Source organism: Maniola jurtina, chromosome 14 (assembly GCF_905333055.1).
Source record: "Maniola jurtina chromosome 14, ilManJurt1.1, whole genome shotgun sequence".
Lineage (NCBI taxonomy): Eukaryota > Metazoa > Arthropoda > Insecta > Lepidoptera > Nymphalidae > Maniola > Maniola jurtina.
In genome coordinates, this window is record NC_060042.1 from 9178492 (window position 1) to 9201371 (window position 22880).

The following is a 22880-nucleotide window of genomic DNA, read 5'->3' on the forward strand; positions in this document are numbered from 1 at the left end:
TACAGTTGATATAAAACCATGAAATTTGGCAGGTAGGTAGGTCTTACAGCACAAGTAAAGGAATAAATCTGAAAACCGTGAATTTGTGGTTACATCATTAAAAAAAATTAAAATGTGTTTAAATTTTTAAAGTAGGATAACTATATACCAAGTGGAGTATCATATGAAAGAGCTTTACCTCTACTTTCTATAACAGATTTTTATTTATTTTTATGCATAATAGTTTTTGATTTATCGTGCAAAATGTTGGAAAAAATACCCGAGCACGGAACCCTCGGTGCGCGAGTCTGCATCGCACTTGGAGGTTCCGTCGCCAGCCAACTGAACATTACCAGCACTACCAGATTGAACTAACTAGAGTTAGGGAAAACTCGGTTTGATCCTGAATCGACGATTAGATATATGTTAAATATTAGGCTACGGGTGACGTGAAATCAAAAAAAAAATAGGCGTTTCAATAGGCTATCTATGTATGCCTCAAATGTACGAGTATGTACATTCGTCGCGTCCAGTCTGTCACGGCGCGAACTTGTGCCTTTCGGTAAATCAATTCCATGGGCTATAGAAATCGATCTCTTTCAATCACTCTTTCAGTAGATTAGTAGTTACTTTTCCCTTAAGCAATTTCAGCAATATTTTTACGCAACAAAGTTTCACCGACATCGGAAAAGGAAGCAACTTGAACGTCATGGTCGAGTATACGTTGTTTGTTAAAATATGTAGCGGGCATCGGCGCATTGGGTTAGTATCATGTTAATATTGCATGCACGTAGAAAAATGTAAACAAAGAACACTGTTTATGGTTTATATGTGGTATCTATTTACCTACTTACTGATGGTGATTATATGGAAAATACCGAGGACACAACGCTCGATGATGGAAAATTAGCACTATGGTGTAATACCTATTTGCTATAAAGATTCCTTGTTTAAGTCTTTAGCGATTGGTTCGTACTTTGAGATGAAAAACAATCACACTAATATTATAAAGCGAAAGTTTGTGTTGTATGTATGTGTGTGTTTGTTACTCTTTCACGCAAAAACTACTAAACGGATTTGGCTGAAATTAGGAATGGAGATAGATTATACCCTGGATTAACACATAGGCTACTTTTTATCCCGAAAAATCAAAGAGTTCCTATAGGACTTAGAAGAGCCTAAATCCACGCGGTCGAAGTCGCGGGTGTCAGCTAGTTAAAGACACAAGTTTCCACTAATAATAAGTTAAAAAAGAACAGTGAAGTTCGAGTCGGACTCCCATGCGAAGGGTTCCGTACCTCTCTGCAAGTTAATAACGGTCTGTGCCATCTATATGTGATTTAGTGAATTATTTTTTTTTGTGAACAGATTCTAATTTTTTTTGTGTGCGATATAACCACAAATTCACGGTTTTCAGGTATTTTTTCCTGTACCTGTGCCATGCCGACAAGCATAACGCACAAATGAGTAGATTCTTGTGGTAGTGGACTGGTGCGGAGGGGCGTGACGACATGGTAAGCTGTGATTCGTTAACTTGTGACAATTATTGTCACCCCTCCACTACTGCAGGAGCCTCTTCAGTTATGCGGTGTAACTATATCTGGATAGGTAACTCGGAGTTTACTAGTTCTTTTTCTTAACTTTCTTTTACTAGTACCTATATTAAATGGAAAGCTGACTGACTGATCTATCAAAAAAGAGCTCAAACTGCAGGACGAATTGGGTTGAAATTTGGCATGCAGATAGCTATTAGGACGTAGACATTCGCTAAGAAAGGATTTTTGAAAATTCAATCCCTAAAGGGATAAAACAGGAGTTTGAAATTCTTGTAGTCCACGTGGACGTGACGTCCACTAGTTTACTTATAGAACTAATAGAACATTTTTGGGTATGAAAATAAAAAGGCAAACCAGTAAATAATGATAATAATGTAATTTCTTTCATACAAAATTATTTACAACTTCATTATTATGCATATATCCGTTGTCATATAAATCATTACAATTTGAGATAAATTAAACTCCCGACGCGAATTTACACAGCTTCCCCATTAAACGCTAAACTTAACTAATAACAGATCGTTACTTAGGCACCTTTCCCTAAATATGTGGTACAGTAAGGGTGAGATCTATAAACCGCACTCAGACTTTGCTCAGACTTAAGCCAGAGTTAAAACGAGACAGATGTATATCTCTCACATAAATCTGTCTCGTTTTAACTCAATCTTAAGTCTGAGCAAAGTCAAAGTGCGCTTTATAAATCTCATAGACTACAGGCCCATGTTTAAAAATGGGTGGGTCAAATGAACCACCAGGTGACGTATACAGGACGATATAAGAGCATAAAATAATAAGTTTCAGCACTATGCCGTCACTTGTAAGCTGTCCAACAGAGTGCTGGTGAGAATTGAAAAGTGCAGGTAGAGTGAGTACATTTTGGTCATATATTTTTGTACGGCATTTTTACCATCGATAGATCCATGAAAAATAATAAGAAAGCGCGCAGTGCCGTAAAAAAATGGTGCGCCACAAAGTCAGTAAAATGTTTTGATTTTCTGACAATTTCCGGGGTAAATTTGGTCATTTAATTCTGTACGGCACTAGTTTCATACTGTTTCAATACAGCCTCTAATCCATTATTCCGCAACGCCGTACAAAAATCATGCGACAAGGGGAAAAAATTGAGGGTAGCAACCCCCTCTCTTTCCGTGGTCCGGGGGGTGATTTGAGAAAGTACGGCTTTGGTTCCAAAACATTATCTAGCACTCAAAAGTACTATTAAAAATAATGCCGTAAAAAAATTAGTGTTCATTTGAATGTGTATCAATAATTATCTTAATTTCATGGTATACTTAATTTTTAAAGCTGTAAAATCATTTGACTCTGTACCTACGGCAACTTTTTTTTTAACATGATAGTGTAAAATACTATTGTTATATAGTATTGCCGTTCAAAAGAAACTGTTCTAAAAAAAATTATAGATAAATACAAAAACTGAAATTTTTCAAATTATTGCAAAAGTTTAAATATTCATAGATTAATAAAATATAGCAATTTTCTACGCTTTTCCCTTGTTTTAAATAGTATTAAGATAAATAAATTAGGAAAAAATTATGCCGTACATTTTAATGCAGACCATATCTTTTAGGCTGATGAAAATGACGCTACCATTTTAAGGGTAGTACTTTATGGCCATCTGATACTGTACGGCATTAACATATTTTTGAAGAGAACAATTGATAATATGATAAAATCACTATGCCGTCTAACTGAAGTGAACGGGTGTGTATATAATATCCACATCCCCTACAAACCTTTGGACCAACGAAAATGTACGGCATGTAAAAAAATATTATCTATGCATAAAACACTTTCAAAATAAATTAATTTTATGTTGTTTCAAATCACCCCCCGGACCACGGAAAGAGAGGGGGTTGCTACCCTCAATTTTTTCCCCTTGTCGCATGATTTTTGTACGGCGTTGCGGAATAATGGATTAGAGGCTGTATTGAAACAGTATGAAACTAGTGCCGTACAGAATTAAATGACCAAATTTACCCCGGAAATTGTCAGAAAATCAAAACATTTACTGACTTTGTGGCGCACCATTTTTTTACGGCACTGCGCGCTTTCTTATTATTTTTCATGGATCTATCGATGGTAAAAATGCCGTACAAAAATATATGACCAAAATGTACTCACTCTACCTGCACTTTTCAATTCTCACCAGCACTCTGTTGGACAGCTTACAAGTGACGGCATAGTGCTGAAACTTATTATTTTATGCTCTTATATCGTCCTGTATACGTCACCTGGTGGTTCATATGACCCACCCATTTTTAAACATGGGCCTGTAGTCTATCACCCTAAGACACAAAAGTTAAAAGAAGGCGAAAACTTCCCAATTAAGGGTAGTGTGGTCTAGTTTATAACACTGCCATTCTATAATGTCTATTTCAATCTAAAAAGCCATATCAGTCAGTATTTTACATCGGTTTTTCTTTTCCATATTTATCGGTGGTAACTCATAAGCTATTTGTTGAAGTCAATGGCTTTTTAGATATGGAAGGCAGCACAGCGCATATCAATCGATTATGCTGATTAAGCAACGTTGACCCAAGTCGTTGGCTGGATGGGTAATAGACTTTGGAGGTCCGAAGGCTTTTGCTTCTCCTTTTGGCCGAAGCCACGTTAAGCAAAGGATCCTATAATCTCTGATATCTGTTTAAATAATAATCGTTACAAAAGTTAAAATCGTCTTCTTGGGTCCAGCTGCATGACAGGCGATTAAGGTTAAGTTACGGTTACAGTTAAACTTTGACTGACAATTTAAAAAATGGGATTAAAGTGTCATGACTAACCTATTAGAGACCTGGCTGAAACTATCCATTTGCTTCGGCCCTCACACTGGTACTTCAAAAGCTACATTTTAAATCGACTTCTTTCAACTTTCGTAGATCACACTGCGATAACCGATAACCTACGTTTAGACAAGAACGATCAAAACGACGATCGAATAAAGTGGCGTTTTGAAAGACGGACACCTTCAAGGGTAAACTATCGTAACGCCAACTAAACTTTTTCACCCAATACAATAATTGAACTAAGAGTGAAGAATAGTCCAAGAAAAGAAGAAAACATTGGTTTGAAAATCTTTTCCTAATCAGCCCGGACGGGGTCTTAAAAGTTTATTGAGGTACATCGATCGTAGAATCGGTCAAACATGTCTAGATTTAAGGTGACATTCGCAGTCCCAAACCAAATACTTGAAATCGTGCGCTACCAAATGCCACCTTAATATGTATATTAATATAATTACATATTTATTATGGAACTATTTACACGCATTCATCAAAGTGTTGCAACAACGTACCTACTGTTCGATCAAAACATACAAAAAAGCAAAAGTATTGACGAAAGATAAAATAAACTAAGTATAGTACGCTATAGATCGACATTGCAATCGGGATATGAGGCGGGGGGACGCCCCGCACACCCACACGTCCCCCGCGTTATCCCGCATCGGGTTAGCGCGGGGGTGCGGGGCGTCCCCACACCGATTGCCATGTCAACCTGTCGCGAACTTTAAATATAAACCACGTTCAGCCGACAAGTTCAGTTTGGAAGATAAAGACTTAAAAAAACAGTAAGTATTCCTTCCTTATCATTGCAAAACTATTTTTTGTTTCAATAAAAGCCACACAACCAAATAATGATAAATACCTACGTGAAGTCTGATTTGCGAAGCTTTTATTGAAACTGACATCTGCACACAATTCAAATTTCAATACATTCAAAAATATAACTAACCCACTTTTGTGCAACGTCCGCAAGTACGGACAAGAGACAACCCACGCAAATTACATATTACGCATACGTACATACGCATTAATGCACTAATAAAACAAATACATACCAACAATATTAAATTGAACTAATTTCATTATAATATAAGGATTTAAAATATATATATTATTTTTACATATCAATTATTATTAAACACCTCAAAGGGTCCATTTAGTTAAAATCCTATTACACATTGGCCAATACACACGGTAAACACTTGGCTACTATTTTCGGCGTATGGCCAGTGCTGGCCGTTTCGCCGACTTTTGTAGCTTTCATATAAACATCAAAAGATCTTATCTCAATAATTAGCAAGCACTCTTTACACGTAGGACGAACGTGAACGCATTGAACTAATTCAAAGGTATTGGAGCCATAATAAATATAAGAAAATTTGTGATAGGAAAACATTAGCCGGCGTTCGTCGAACATATTGGTTTAATGTGTACCGGAATCATAACAAATATAGGATTTGCGATAATAAAACATGGAACATAAAATATTAACGTATATCAAAATATTCATCTAAATATCGTAAAACTATCTATTCTCAAGCCATATTTACATCCGATTAGTTTACTATATTACAAAATAATAAATCTACTTCTAAACTAAATAATATATTATATTACATTATATAATACTTTCAATGAATACAATTTCCGACTAAATGGATAATATATTGTATAATTGATATATTCCTATGGTTAGACCGTTCCTTCGGTAAACCATCATAACAAATTATTGTCAAAGCAACAAGAAGCAATTAATTCATTTGTAAAATCCTACCTATAAAAAAATGACATCAATAAAATTTTCAAATAACTAAGTGCAAATCATTTCGAAACTAGGGCGGTAAGTCTTGTCGTCCATTATCGATGATTTCATAAAATTAAAAAGAAAAAAGTTTCTCATGTGGAATTACACTGGGATTAAATTTCAAATGTTATAAAAGAATTAGAATCTATATAGATATAAAAGAGAAATATCTGCGATAAGACCATATTATATTATTAATTATAAGTTAAGAAATTACATCTATTACTTTATTCATAACATATTGAGCTGAAAAAAAATTTTGTAAAAATCCAAGTAACTTTACAAAATAATCCATAGTCGAACGACAATCACACACAATATAATTCAGTCTTGCTTCGTTATTTACATGGACAACAATTTCAACACCGACCGTCAACGATTATATTCTGAAATGATGAATTAACGTATTCTATCGATACTAACGTTCAATCACTATTTTGTATCATGACTGTAAATATCACAATTTTATTCATGTTAGTTTGTCATCGTAACAAATCAAATCCGATGGAATATTGTTTGAAATCGTTTATTTCTTATTTAAATTGGTTTCTAAGCGATACTTAGAATAAACGACAGCATTGAATAATTACTATGAGCTCACGCCACGTGTCGAATCATATAGAATCCTAATATTTACCATTTAGCAAACGCGAATTTTATTTTAATTCAAACTTTTGACATTATGTAGTGGACATAACGTTCAGTTTACTTTGGAGTATTTTAGAAAAACTGCATCGTTCCATTCGTGTTATCAGTATAAGATCTTCTCACCAACGTTGATAGTATTTGAGAGTCGAAACACTTTAGCGTTAAAGTAAAATGGGCCTGAACTGCCTTGTTTTAATGCTCAAGTTTGTACATATATTTACAGCCAGCGCTCCAAGCGGAAACGTTGCGAAATTAAAATCTATGGTAGTGAATTTTTGACTTTAAACCAAGAATCTGTAGGTCCATTTTACTTTGACGTTGCTTTGTTTCGACTCTCGAATACTATCAAAATTGGTGAGAAGTAAAATGTTATTCTGAGGGCCTACTGGTTTCGTAGTGTTTGTGAAGAAACTGGATTTGCTTTGAACCACTCTGTTTTGTAACGCAGGATGAGGTGAAACAAGTATGCCCGACTAATAACTCTAGCTGCCCCTTTTCATAGAGTACTTTATGAAAGGGATAGCACTACTTTTAAAGCTATTTTATGAAAGGGATAGCACTACTTTCAAAGCGATCTTTATAGATCGAATTTGCTCTGTAATGTTATATTGTAGTTCCTTTTCATAGAGAACTTTATGGCAAGGATATCACTACTACTACTACATTCAGAGCGATATTTAACAACACAAAGCATCGCATTTGATCTGCAACTATGAACGCAATTCTACACAAATGGACGTCTTTACCTTGAATATTTCGATGCCTGCAAGTTATGTTAGTCTTGTCGCACTACATACAATTCTGTCACTTCTGTACTTTTTTAGCAATATCAAAAGGAAGGGGATGCAGCTGATACTCTAAATTTAGTTTGGAGAAATACAACAGAATCGGCGCCAATGTTTATTTATATTGGTTCAATATGTATACCTAGGCATAACGCATAACTAAGAAGGTTCCCGCGGGATGGGTCAGTTGGCAAAGTTGACGAATAAAGCGGAATTTACATAACGAAATTAGTGGCGCGAAATTAGTTTCACGACATTAATTTAATTATCAATTGCACGTTTAAACGAAAATGAAATCAATGTTGTTAATCTTATTTCGCCCCACTAATTTTGTTATGTGAATTCCGCTTTACTGAGCTCTAGCGTCACGTCATCACACCCCTCCCGCACCGCTTCCCTACCGCAGGCACCTACTCAGTTATGCTTTATGTCTGTAATATTTCGCAGTCTATATGTCTATTTCTTTATCATATTAGATAAAAAACTAAGGCAGGCCTTTGTTCCTTCGTATGACTATGATCAAACGATTCTTAAAGTCTATGATTCCTTAATATTGGTGTTTTGAATCTTAAAGCTTACACATATTTTTACACTTATTCAATACCTAGTCTGATATTTTAGGCTTTATGAGTTTATTTTTTATTTTTCCGGGCATAGAAGTAGTTAATTACTGACGTAACCAACGCGGAAATAGACGCTTGATTATTGAAACATACTAGTAGTTTAAGTTTCGATGTCACATTGATTTATTTTTATCTGAAAAAATTATAAACAATTCAACCGTTCCCTAAGGAATGTTTAATGTAAAACCGTTCTTAGATTTATTCAGAGTGATAGGACCTGTCAGTGCGTGGAACTTATATATTTTTAACTATATAGTTCCACGCATTAATTTAACTATATACTTAGTTATAGTTTTATTGTGTTACCGCTTCGCCTGACTATAATCTGATGTAATTTAGAATAGATACCTCTGTGTAAATAGTTTTCTGCAATCTCACCTGGTGGCTAATGTTAAAGAAATTGAGTCACTTTACACATTCTACCAAGTCTTGGTGTGCAAATATCGGAGAGTCTGCCAACTGGAGAGCGATTATTTCAATGTAACTGTCGGAATCCGGCGCTAGGGTTACTGGTTTACGTTAATTTGTTGCCGAGTGTACCTATGATAAGGTAAGGCGCTAGTGTGCGGAACTGTGGTTGTGTTGTGCTTTCTTCTTGCGTTGTGCCAACATATCGTAGAACGGGTTGTGACTGATGGAACGTCGAAGACATTCGATCCATTCGTCGCGTTCCTCCGCCGTTGACGCTGACATTCTGGAGCAATAGAAATACTATAAGTTACTGGAACACTCCTCTCTCCGCACCTCTAACTATATTCGTTTTAAGTACTTAAATATCACTTGTTTTGACGGTGAAGAAAAATATCGTGAGGGGCTGAGAGTTCTCCATAATGTTCTCAAAGATGTGTGAAGTCTGCCAATCCTCACTTTGCCAGCGCGGCGGATTTTAACCTAAGCCCTTCTCATTTGAGAAGACCTATGCTTAGCAATGGGCTGGCGATGGGTTGATCAGGATGATGACTGGAAAACTAGACCGAAAAACCGATAGACGTTGAAGTCCCAAGGTGCTAGAACGGCGATCACACACCGTAAAGCACAGCATTCGAAACCCCTCTGCTAGGTGGACAAACAACATCATACGAGTCGTAGAGAGCCGCTGGATTTGGGCGGCGCAAGACCATGGCATATGAAAGTCCCTACAAGAGACCTATGCCCAGCAGTGAACATAGATTCAGCTTAATATGTACTTTCACAATTTCAGGCTTCAAAATTATGAGAGAAACGACAATTTACAGCTACCTTGCTAGTTTTAGTCGGAGTTAGGATGCACTTCTCTGCGCAAACGAATTTTGCCGATGCGACTTTTAAAGTGATAGTACTGTACCTGTATACGGTATGCTTGCCCTCGACGACCTTCCCCTCGGAGTCGGTCTTGCATGCCTTGATGAGGTCCGCGCCCCCGCTCGCGTACAGCTCTAAACAGTGCGGCCGCTGCCGATCACTCGCCGCGCGGACCTGCAGATAAAAGAACCCAAAATTAAATTCGTACGTCACTTTACAAATATGTACATGAAGTTAAATAAAAATATACTAACAGAAATATTTTCTAATGGAATGATGCCCCTGGGCTCCTTGTCCGTCGTATACTCGAAGTAGTAAAGGCAGTTGTCGTTCAGTATGAACCATCTTCTTTTCCACGATTTGTATCTGGAATTAAATAAAAGAAATAATAACTAAAAAGTTGGCAAACAAAATTCTTTTTTCTTTGTTTTTAAAATTTTGTACTCATTTCCAATCAAAACAGCTTTAAACTGTAATGAAATTGAGTTAAAATTCATGATTTCGATCACTGAATACAAACTTAAACTCATTTCCATCGAGTTAGCGAATCACCAGACTTTAAATGTTATGTTACCTAAATCAATGTAATGTGGCTTGGTACATTTTGGTCATTGATGTAGGATAGTAGGTATAGATGACAGATCAGGTACAAAATGACATTGCTCAAGTAGCCACGTTTTCACACATATATACACATCTATGTTTCTTATTACAGAATGTAGAAATAAGTTTTATAATATAAACAACTTCAGTTTATTATAAACTTTAACACAATAACATAAAGTTTAATAACGATTGCAATATATTTATATTCGTCTTGTCATCGTCAGTACATTTAAACAGATTCGAAAAGGTTTTTTTTAAATGAGCACAAAAATATTTATTTTAAAATAAATCTTAACACCTAAGCAATAAGTCTAAAAATTTGACTTATTTGAAATTAGAACATTGCTTTTATTTCAGGGCCGCATTTGAAGCATTTATTTCAAATATAGGCTCAGATACTCAAATCGCTGGTTTTGGTACATATAACTAGGTCTGAGTAAAAAACTGAATATCTCACCTTCCTCCTTGTTTCCACAGCCAGCCCTCCTTATCGGGGTTGAAGAAGGTATGCATGAGATCATTACCGTCGTCCTCGGGGATTTTGAATGGCTCCGTCTTTATCGACTCGTATAAAGACTGGAAACATGAAAAATATTACATTAAACACGATACTTTTAAAGTAGTACATAAAGTGTTATGAGAAAGACAAAACAGACTTGGCTTTACTTAGATGAAGTCAATCTCTTATAAAACAGAAAGTAAATTAACGTCTTTTGAAGGGCAATGGAATATAAGAAACGTATTATTAATTTTTTTTCAATAGCTTCTATCAAATAAAAGAACAATTAAAAAAGAGTAGATGCACTTCACAAGAGAAAATTAGACATTTATTTTCAACTATTCCGAAATCTCGGAGATATCAGTGCATAGGTAGAAAAACACAACTCCTCCCAATATTTAAAGTCGGTTAAAAAAGTAGCCTATGTTACTCCTTGGTTAATCCTCTACTTGTCTGTGAAACTCCCGTCAAAATAGGTTAAGCCATTCCGAAGATTAGCCCGTTCAAAGTCAGTCACTTCAATTTTATTTATTAATAAGTATATAGAAGAAGACAATTTAATGCACTTTGCCGGTAACCAATAAGAAATAACATCATCTAACAACAAGAATACAACACAGTTAAGTGCGATTTCTCTCAAAACTTTATTGAAACATAGGAAAAACAACAAAACGAAACGACGCTATAACGATTGTTATCAACCACTTGTGTCGAATACCGTGCGGCGACTGACTTGTCAAATTGAACATCGTTATCGGTTCAGTTTGTCTATCTATAAAATAATAATGCAGAAAGTAGTACGTCCACGCGGTTAGCAAAGAAACGAATTTAGTTTATTTTTATTTTGATGTCAGTGTAATTGCAGCTTAATATGTTGTGTACACTTTAGACAGGCTCCGACAACTAACATATTGTAAGCCTAGACTATATCTCAGTTTCTAGTGAAAAAAAAAAACAAATAATATTATGTGTGACTTAAGCGGAATTTACATTACGAAATTAGTGGCGCGAAATTAGTTTCACGTCATTAGTTTCATTATGAATTGCACGTGTAATCGTCTAATTTCGTAATGCATGCATCTAAATTCGTAATCCATGCATTACGAAATTAGATGCATTGGTTACACGTGCAATTGATAATGAAATTAACGTCGTGATACTAATTTTGTGCCACTAATTTCGTAATGTAAATTCCGCTTTAGGTATAATGTCCGATCGAAGGAAGACTTCTGACCGAAGCCGAAGGTTAAGAAATTCTTTTATTTTAACCCTAAGATATTTTATGTTAATGTTACCATAAGGTTTTTTTATGTTTACGTTGACTGTTGTCTTGTTGAACTTGTTATAAATAATTATACTTCTAAATAATGTCCTTTTCCAATGCGCTCTGGGCTCTCACCCATTCAGTTCGTTTAATTTTGACGCTGTCTAGAAACCTTCAGCTTCAGCCAAAACTTCCTTTCGGTAGTTTAAGGTTGTATTATGATTTATGGTCTATGCGTTCAAATGATTTTCGTATTTCACAAAATCGTGGTTTTATGGCAAAAAAAAATGACTCATTGAACTCAGGATCTCATTCTGAAACTGCATTATCGTTCGCTATCAACTGAGATCGTGGTCAAGTCCTCCCGTTATCAATAATACTGGTAAAGATAGCCATTACATAAATATTTACACAGGCAAAATTGCGGGAAAACGTATACAATAGCGAGATAAGGAGGTCGTTATATTGACACACGCTATCGAATGCGTCATTAAGGGTTATTTGGTTTATCAAACAAACAAGGTTGGGTCATAGTAGGTAATAAATAGTTTACTCTAAATATATTATTGATATATGATTATTAATTGTACCTATTAGATAATTTGGTGTTTTCATATTTTTCCATTTTCTATTAATAAACAATACCTATTTGTTTTGATAACGTAATGAGAAAAGAGCCGAAGTTACTAAAGCATCAAATACACACACAAAAAAAAATCTGCGCACGTTAGGTTAGCTCTTTTTAGAGTTCCGTACTCGTAGCGTAGGGTGACAACGACGGTACCCTATTTCTAAGCCTCCGCTGTCCATCCGTCCATCTGTCTGTCAACGAGCTGTATGTCATAAACCGTAATAGGCAGAGAGTTGAAATTTTCACAGAATGTGTATTTCTGTTTTCTGTTGCCGCTATAACAACCAACAATAAAAAATAAATAATGTCCGCTATGAAAATTACGATAAGTTAAAAAGCGTTATTTCTTGTATGAACGTACGGTCTTCTTGCAATCTTCGTGTTCAAGACAGACTCGCACTTGGCCGATTTTTCCGTGACGCCAACTAAAAGAGCTGAAAGTTTGTAATATGGCCTTCTGTCTTTCCTGAGTAAGTAAATGGCAAACTAGACCTAACAACTGGAAGAACCTTCCAAACTTTCAGCTTTTATCAAGCTCTAAACTTTCCAGTCTCTCAGAACATTATAAAGCTTGGCTTAGGACAGAAATACTTAGGCGCTAGGCAGCACAAATTGTTTCAGATAACAAACCAGGGCCAAAACATCCGTCCAGAGACCAAACTTCAGTAAACACAAAAGTTAATTTTCTAAACTCGCACAATAGAAACTCGAAAGCCGTTTGCATAGCGGGAAATGGCAACTCCGTGCCAACATTGTTGTGTTACATTGCCGCGTTTTGTTTTTTTTTTGTTATCGGTTACGGATAACCGGGTAGATAACTGGAAAAACCATATACCTACGCTGTGTGAATTTGTTGACTTTTCTTTTTTTATACAACTCAAAGCTAAGCGGAAAATCACAATACAGATCGCAATCTATTTTAAGCAACTATCTCTAAGTGCCTATATGCACTAGACAGCTAATTCGGAGCAAACATTTTTGTAGCCTGTAACCAAGCGCACCTTTGGTAATGGGTAACCTGTCGGATATGCTGGGTCAGTCATATTTATAACCTCGATTGTTGTGATTGGCTGAATTTATGGTATTTTTACTGGAACCCAAGCATTTTAGTAAATAGCGAGCCAGTGTAAAACAAAACCAATCTAATTTTCCACGATTTGAATGCACGCGAGTTGATTGTACTAAAAGCAGCACTAGGATGATCATGCTACGTCGTACACGGGCCTTACCGCGTTTGGGGATTGAGAACTATCGACAACTTCGTACCCAAACAATCCACGGTGTAGCATGAATCAACCATACTAAACAGTACTTGTAACAGTTTAACGTACACATCCAACACTACTTAATATCAAGAGAGTAAGGCTAAGTAAATTTATTAAAATTCTCAAGCCTGCATTTGTATAGCAACGTCTTCGTACAGGAATGCTAAGTCGTTTTAACGGTAAACCCCAGGTTACATAATTATTAAAGAAAACCGCTACTTTATTGCATTTATATTTATTAAAATGTGTATAAGTAGCGTTTTAAACTGCTGATAATAAGCATTAAGGGTATTTGGTTGCTCAAATCGTTTAGGTCAGTGGTTCCCAAAGTTGACTGGGCTACGACTCATCTGATTTAAGTTTACACACTCGGGACCCACCTCTAGGAAATTTAAGCGTTAGCAATATTAATAAAGGACTTTTGAAATAACAAACTGTTTTAATACAATCTTTTATTACTTAATTATATAAATTTAATGGGAAGGATGAAATTGTTTCCTATGTATCGCCATTACAGTTTTGACATCAACTTCAACTTTAGTTACTTTTAATCGCAGTGAGTTTGATAAGTCCAATTTTAATTATTTCGGTATTTAGTTTTAATTCAGACGGTTGGTACTATAGGCAGGGCCCACTCAATATTCGCTCGCGACCCACCAGTGGGTCGCGACCCATAGTTTGGGAAACCCTGGTTTAGGTAACACGAGTGGATGTTTTTAGGATTCCGTAGTAAACAAGGAACTCCTACGGTTTCACCATGTCGTATGTCTGTCCGTCCACCCACGGCTTATCTCTGAGATTCTAGGAGGCTATTAATCACGAGAACAAAGTGGTAAAATAAAATATTGAAAAAAAAAATGGTTGCCGCTAGCTAAATTGTTGTTTTTGGATATATATGTAGTAGTACATATTATGACGAAGCTAAAAGCAAAACTATACAGCTAAGTAGGCTTTCAAAAGTTAACGGGTAATAGTCGACTTAATTATAAAAGTAGGTACTAACTTATAAAAAGTTGGAGTCATATTTCATTGAAATACAACTCCAAGACGATGATGCTTTGATGAATTTGTTAGTTGTGGAAAACAGCTGGCAGATATATTGCGACAGGCAACTACGGAACCCACAGATCAAAGAAATAATTTTTATTCTTGAAATTTCATATTACAAAAACCTACAAGGCAATCTTTAACCGTGCATAATTGTAATAGTCGCTATTACGAAATCTAAGTAATGGGTAAATCTTTGTTTGTATATTAAGATTAATTGATAAAACCTTGTACGCCTATTATGCCTAGGCCTTGTTTTAATTACCTGTTTTTCTTTTCATCGCAAAATCTCAGTACTGTACTTCATCATTCACTGATGTTGTTATCATCATCCCCAACCCCTACCCAGGTTTTTATTTATTTTATGACTACAAACATATGCATCATAAATGACCGAAATTTATAGGGTTCCGTACGTGAGGAAGAAAGGAACCATTATAGGATCACTTTGTTGTCTGTCTGTCTGTCAAGAAACCTATAGGGTACTTCCCGTTGACCTAGAATCATGAAATTTGGCAGGTATGTAGGTCTAACAGCACATGGGAAGGCAAAAATCTGAAAACCCACCTAGTGATATAAAATTACTAACAAATAACTCACCAAGAGCAACTCTTGAGGTAGATCGCCGCCGTTGTTAATGCCGCGGTTCATCGCGACGAACTGCTCTGGCGAGGGCTTGTCCTTCACGCTGGGGTTATGCAGCGACGTGTTGAGCATTATTATCGCGAAGCTGAGCACGTAGCACGTGTCCGCGTTCGTGAATATGTCGGGGTTCAGCTGGCAGTATCGTTGCGCGAAGCTCTCCATCATGCGGTCGATCTTTTGAGCTTCGCCGGGCAATCGAAAACTCCATAGGAATTGTCTGGAAAAGCAAACAGTTTTATTTTTATTAACCGAACAGACATGGCTTAACGGGTTGCGAACCGACATAGCTCAACTGGTTGCTAAGCTGAAATAGCAACAAAATTCGAAGAACCGAATGACGTTGGCTGTTTGGTTGGTTAGCGTCGGTTGGTTGGTTGGTTGGTTCAAACGTGCTAGAATGTCAAAAGCTCGCATTGGAATGCACGTTGGCAGACTCACCTTAAAAAGCTATCCTGCAAGACCTTAGCTTGATATAGACAAGTACAGACATTGAAGAGCGGAAGGTATATAAAGGTCACCTCAGACTTGTTTGTAGTGAAGAACTGCAGTCTAAGTTTATATATGTAGGTAGTGTATATATAGGTCGCTTTACATTAGCTACAAAAGTATGAAGGTTCTGTTCTTATTAAAAAATCATAACGTCGTTTCATCTTTCCCATCGTCAAAGTTTTGGACCTGTCGCATAATATTATACTAATATTTGTCCGCTCAAAATGTTCAGTTATCTTTTCTTAAGCCAACCTTAAGACTTGCAGTCTTTAAGGTTGTCTAGAAGGTTGGATCTAAGGCCCAGTGTTGTAAAGTTTAATTCATATTTTTGCAAAAAGTAATTGAACATCAGTGAAGACACTACCTTACAAACTGACACAGCACACATAGCTATAATTTTCATCGTCACTTGATGCCTGCACTGGTATTAAATCAATGAAATCGTGCAGTTCCAAAAAGGCCCGTAGAACCGCCTTGTTGAACTCTGAGCACTCGCCGAGGTAATCCCCTATCGCCGTATCACGTATTGCTCAAAAATGTTCATAAGCATGTGAAAACGCAGCTTTACAAGCTGACACAATGACATGGAAAAGAGCTATATCCATCCTCACCTTAATGCCTGCACAAGTATCAAATCAGTGAAGTCGTGCAGCTCCACAAAGGCCCGTAGAACCGCCTCGTTGAACTCCGAGCGCTCGCCGAGGTAATCCCCTATCGCCGTTTTACTCAACCCTTCACCCTTGTGTAAAAACTGGGCCACGTCCTCGGGCGTCCTTTGTAATAGGCCGTTTTCATACAGGTATTCTATGCCTGAAACAAGGTTAATTTTTAAGTCTTGTCTAATAGCATACCATAATCCATATAAATATTATAAATTGGAAAGTGAGTCTGTCTGTCTGCTAGCTTTTCACGGTCCATCTGATGTTGACGAAAGGTACAGAGATAGCTTAATCATGGGGAATTCACCGAAGAAAAAAAAAAGCTTGATCATGGGGATAACATGACATAAGCTACTTTTTGTCCCGGAAAATCAATAAGTTCCTACGGGGTTTTTTACTAACTAATTCCTATTTCCTGAACGTGGACGAAGTCGCGGGCATCGTCCACTTGGTACAAACTGCAGAGATAGCTCGCACCCCGTATACGGATATAAACATTTTTTGATCCCGTAAAAATTTAAGAGTTCCTTTAGTATGTATATTTAAAAAATTCAATCCACGCGGACTAAGTCGCGGGCATAGTCTAGTAAAAGATATACACCTAGCTCCCTACAGATTTTTTTTATAGCTGCTTCCCCCGATATGATCGTCGGAGACATTATCTACGTTGTTGATAATTTTGATATAAAAAAAAATTATTTTACTACCTACAGATTTAAGAGTAATTTAAAATACCGAACATTTTTAATTTGAGAGGTTTTCTTCAAGAGACGAATCTAATTTAAAAGGCAGCTCTGAGGCGGAGTATTTATAGGTCCATGTTTAAGGTATGATCTATACAGAAGTGGCGAAGCGCGAAGATGTGTCATGGTCTTCTTCATAATATATGTACTTGGTTGCGTCGTGCCACTACGTCGAGCGTAACCCGTGTATAAAATATACTAACTAACGCTATACAAGTAGATATATATTTTATTTAACGCCATCATATCATCAGGTAAGTATTAAATAATTGTGAGATTGGTATTTTTGAGACTTATTTATACCTTATAATATGTAGTAATACTGTGGTAAGCGCTGTTCTCTTATTAGTGGGAGGTCCCGGGTTCGACTCCCGGCAGGGGTTTGAAATTTTATAGTTTCTTAATTTCAGGTCTGGTATGGTGGGAGGCTTCGGCCGTGGCTAGTTACCACCCTACTAGCATAGGCGTGCCACCAAGCGAATCAGCGTTCCATGTTAGTAACAGTTAGTTTCATGCGTATTCATTTAGTTTAGCAACTAGGTACTACAACGAAAACTCGAGTATCATTAATCATTACTCATTACGCAGTAGGTACCATTGAGGCATTAACAACTATTGCTAGGAATTTCATGGAGGACAAATTCCATTCGAGAAAGGTACGCCGAAAATATTGAGATTGCTTACATAGTTGTTCTACTTGTTCAGATAACAAAGGAAGTAGGTCATTTACAGTATCGATAATATAATAGGTAAGTACCTAATATTTCATTGAGGCAACAATTTGAAAATCTTTACTAATCACTACTACGTACTTAGAGCCTGTGTGTCGTAAACTCATACCTAAGTCATAACGCAGCCTAATGATAAAACTAGTACTTAGCGTGTCAACTAAACTCGAACAGTCAACAAGCTAAGAATAGGTATAGGTTGGTTAGTAAACTACGACCGATGGTGACCGATTAGGATTCTTTTACTTTATAGACTTTTTGCAACTAAAATAAATATTTTTTTAAATAAAAATAGCGAGCAAACGAGCAGGCGCGTCTCCTAATGTTAAGTGATAACCGCCGCCCATTAATATTTGCAGCACGAGAGGAACCGCCAACGCGTTGCCGGCCTTTCAGGAATTTGTTGGTCCGCCCCTTGAATAACCCTATGATGTAATTTAGTGGGCACACCGCAGAAGGGAGTTGGTTCCACAGTTTGCATGTGCGTGGAAAAAAGGATTTGGTACCACGGACGGTCAAAGTGTACCAGGCACGCAGGTGGTGAGGGTGAAATTTCTTACGGTGGCGTGCGGTGCGGTTGTAGACAAAAGAGAAGAAATAACTATAATTATACTAAAAATAATTGTGGCAAAGATGTGGCGGAAGGAGATCCTGTAGCAACCGACATAGCTTAGTGGATGGCGAAGCTGAAGTGACAATGGGCAGGGCGCATAGTTCGAAAAACCGATAGACGTTGGAGTCCCAAACTGCTGGAATGGCGACCTCACACCAGGGGGCCTATTAGCTAAAAATATATCAATCATTAAAGGACAGCAATCCCATTGACTAAATACCATGTTTTGACATTGATGCTGTCCTTTAGTGATTGATACATTTTTAGCCGATATGCGCAGAATGCGCAGCGTTGTAAGACGGACAACATCACGCGAGTCGCAGGGAGCCGCTGAATTACGGCGCACGACCGTAGCGTGTGGAAGTCCCTACAAGAGACTTATATCCAGCAGTGGACATCTATTGGTTGTTGATGATGACTACATACCTCATGTTATATGATTTATCAAATACGCTGTGTAAAACACAATACAAGCAAGGCAACTAGATTTAGCAATAGGTACGAATAAACATCATCTTTATCTCGCTGAATGACGTCACGATAGTCGTAAATTAAACTCGTCTTTGACGCCGCACGTCCCACTCAGATTCTCAACAGGGGATGGAAAGCGTGGGCCGACCTATTTATGTGCTAACCTAAATTTTATATCTATGTAATATGTATTATGTATGTTAAGGATAATAGGATTGTCGGCAGTGCCATTTTGCCTTTACCACTGAAAGGCAATAGCTCAACAATCAAGGAGCTGACTGTACTTTGAAAGGTACACGGTTCATATTCCACCCCTTGCACTACTATAGGTAGGCTAGGTACATACTTGTAGCACAAGCTTTGCTTTTAGTAGGAACAGTACTATTATGAATTGAGATAGGAGGGGATTTTTATGATGAGTAAATTTAGTAAATGAGTAAGTATTTCATTTCTAATAAAATATAATATAGGCCTTGTATATTTCTTCCGATTTTCTCCTTCAACTATGTACCTACAATCATATCTAGGACCAGTCATGTCTATATGAATGTACATAGTCGAGGGAGAAAATCTGAAGAAAAATAACTATACAAATTCCGTTAATCCATCCTGTCCGGGATGGATAGACGGACACACGTTTCCCAGTATGCGACTAAGGGTGGCTGTTTTAGGGTGGATAAACGGAATAAGCCAAGTCGAGAAAAAACGGATTTTATTCAATACAGTAGGTAAGTATCAAGTGTTTTATTCGATTATTATTGTGTTTGATAGAAAAGGTTCCTATCATTTCAATAGGGCTACCGAGTGCCGGTACAAAACCGCCAGCCGGGGCGGGTCAACTGGGGCGAGGGATAAATTATAATTTGTCTCCTCTTTCGAGAACCCAACGGGTATGAGCTATGAGGGCGGACTTAAATTCGGACTAGTATAGTTTAGAATTATTTCGCCCGCACCAAATACCTACCCTAGCAAAAGTTTTAAGCTTAATTATTAGGAAAGGTATCCCCTTAACGATCCTCTCTTCCCTCTGATCATTGAAAGCGAGTATCCAAAAAGCGTCCGTCCTCTCGTAATTTTACAAAGATTTATAAAGCTTGGAACTAATAAACCTTTTTAGGTCAACCTTTGTTTTTCTCTTTTTCTCTTTTACCGTTATTATTAGACTTGCAACGAATATTCGGTTACTATTCGGTATTCGGCCTATTCGGCTGCTTTTATTATATTCGGCCGAATACCGAATACTTAAATAATATATTTTGTCATAGAGAAATAATTGGTAAAATGAAAAATTAAAATCGATTGATTACGTATATATTCATATTTTCATTTCTGTTATAATCATTTAAGTAGTCATTGGTACATAATCATCTTCTGAATTGGAAAAATGGAGGATTCTATGTATTTGAATAATTATTGTGGTAATCAAAATTTAGAAGGGTAAGGTTCTCATTTCTTTTATAATCATTTATTAAGTAGTCATTGGTACATAAAACAGGTACATAATTTAATCCAATTTAATAAAAAAATCCAGCCGAATACTTTTGCCGAATATTCGGCTATTCGGTCAGGGGCCTCGCCGAATATTCGGTATTCGGTATACTGCCGAATATACTATTCGTTGCAAGTCTAGTTATTATGTTACCACAAATGTTGAATCATACGTTAAAAATACATTATTATCTAACAAAGAGTAAAAGCAGGTCCAGCTGCAATTTACTGAATGACAAAAAGAACGATTGATGTACCTACTAGTTTATATCAATCTGTTTCAACATTGCCGCTCTATTATAAAAATATGACAACTTTCTGTCTTAGGTTGAGATCAATGAGCGCACTTTGACTTTGCTTAAACTTAAGACACTGTTAAAAAGAGAGCGCTATACTGCTAATATCAAACCGTCTCGTTTTAACTCAAGCTTAAGTCTGAGCAAAGTCAAAGTACACTCTATATGTATATGTAGGACTCAGCTTTAGTAAACACTAGCTGTGCCCGCGACTTCGTTCGCATTGAATAGCTCTCAGCGCGCTTTATATAGCCGCGGACGCTCAGGCGCGAGGCGTGTACGTACTCTGTACGTTAAAAATGTTCGCCGTGATTCTTTAAATTGACATAACTTTTTTATTTATGAACCGATTGACATGAAATAAACACTAAATGTTAAGTGAAGCTTACTACAATATATAAGTGGAAACCGTATCTAAATCGAATAAGCCATTTCTGATATTAGCGTGCACAAACACACAGACAAACAGACAAAAAATATTAATTACAATTTCGGGTTCGGCATCGATATAATAACAACCCCTGCTACTTTTTTTTTATATATTTCCATTGTACAGACACCACTTTTCTACAATTTTATTATATGTATAGATGATTGTTTTAGTTAAAAAACAAATGGCTTAAGCAACTACAACTAAGAATAGTTTAGTAACCTTTGCCCAACAACAAAAAGTCATTAATCTTAAGACGTTATGACACTAAAAAGTAATGCGCCCATTACGCGATAGTGTAATGTTTATAATCTTAAAGCATGCAGAATTGGAGATGACAATGACAAATTATCAAGGATGATGGATGGATAAAAAAGACATTTGCTACGAGACGCGTTTGAAATGTCGTTTATATAATCTTATATCATAAATAAACATAGCTACTTAAGTACTGTGTCATATGTATCCTACATTATATGTCGTTTATACCAAAAACAAGTTGTGACAGCTGCAGTTGTATACTTACCAAACTTGTAACTGTCTCTACCAACTGTTAACATAAAAGAATGTACCTAAGCTAAGCTGATATGGATTCCTAGCTCCATGCATAAGAGAGAGAAGACTTTTTAAACCCCGACCCAAAAAGAGGGGTGTTATAAGGTGTGTATCTGTGTATCTGTCTGTGGCATTGTAGCTCCTAAACTAATGAACCGATTTTAATTTAGTTTTTTTTTGTTTAAAAGGTGGCTTGATCGACAGTGTTCTTAGCTATAATCCAAGAAAATCGGTTCAGCCGTTTTAAAGTTATCAGCTCTTTTCTAGTTACTGTAACCTTCACTTGTCGGGGGTGTTATAATTTTTTAATTTACATGTATATATATCTATACTAATAAATAAAATTGGAGTGTCTGTCTGTAATTTCGAAATAATTACCTCATATTAAGCTCATATGGTTATTTGAACGATGCCAACACTGAATCACACGTTTTTAAAATTTTTGTCTGTCTGTCTGTCTGTTTGAAAAGGCTAATCTTCGGAACGGCTGAACCGATTTTGACGGGATTTTCACTGACAAGTAGAGGATTGACCAGGGTGTAACATAGGCTACTTTTTTACCCGACTTTCAAAAAGGGAGTTGTGTTTTTCTTCCTATGTACACCGAAATCTCCGAGATTTCTGAACCGATTTGCGTAATTTTTTTTTTTTGATCGATAGAGGAACTTTGTGACATTGTTTCATAAAAAAATTGGATTCTACCTCCTCAATCCTGATGCTGCAATCAAAAGTTCCCACGGGATTTCAGACCCTAAATCCACGCGGGCGAAGCTGCGGGCATCAGCTAGTATAATATAAAAGGAAGCAAGAATAACAACGTTGTTTATAAAATGAACGTTTCTCCTTCATAAATTGAAACAGCTCGGGTTACGAGTCCTCCGCATACTTGCAGAGATTTTATTAGCCTTGAACAGCAATAATGGTGATGATAAACGAATCAGTAGCAATATCGTAACAATGTCCAGATTTTA

At 36.6% G+C, this 22880-nt stretch overlaps 1 protein-coding gene and 3 long non-coding RNA genes across 10 annotated transcripts in view; 2 read left to right on the forward strand and 2 right to left on the reverse strand.

Moving 5' to 3' along the window:
• Positions 1-1892: 1892 nt before the first annotated feature.
• On the reverse strand, positions 1893-3934 carry LOC123872149. The gene is made up of 2 exons (XR_006797415.1): positions 3852-3934; positions 1893-2107 (listed from the first exon to the last, which is right to left on the reverse strand). It is a non-coding gene; the product is annotated as an uncharacterized LOC123872149 (long non-coding RNA).
• LOC123872150 lies at positions 2015-5262 on the forward strand. Its single transcript, XR_006797416.1, has 2 exons — positions 2015-2100; positions 3850-5262. It is a non-coding gene; the product is annotated as an uncharacterized LOC123872150 (long non-coding RNA).
• A 1966-nt stretch (positions 5263-7228) lies between these two features.
• The window catches only part of LOC123872145 (cytohesin-1), a 79467-nt gene continuing 63815 nt past the window's right edge, over positions 7229-22880 (reverse strand). For all 7 annotated transcript variants that reach the window (XM_045916307.1, XM_045916304.1, XM_045916301.1 and 4 more), the window contains 6 exons: positions 16538-16736; positions 15393-15654; positions 10544-10662; positions 9735-9846; positions 9524-9654; positions 7229-8893 (listed from right to left, as the gene is read on the reverse strand). In XM_045916307.1, coding sequence (XP_045772263.1) covers positions 8758-8893; positions 9524-9654; positions 9735-9846; positions 10544-10662; positions 15393-15654; positions 16538-16736 — 959 coding nt within the window. In that variant the 3' untranslated portion in view covers positions 7229-8757. The remainder of the gene's footprint in view (positions 8894-9523; positions 9655-9734; positions 9847-10543; positions 10663-15392; positions 15655-16537; positions 16737-22880) is intronic.
• LOC123872152 lies at positions 9454-21174 on the forward strand. The gene is made up of 3 exons (XR_006797418.1): positions 9454-9525; positions 18553-18558; positions 21163-21174. It is a non-coding gene; the product is annotated as an uncharacterized LOC123872152 (long non-coding RNA).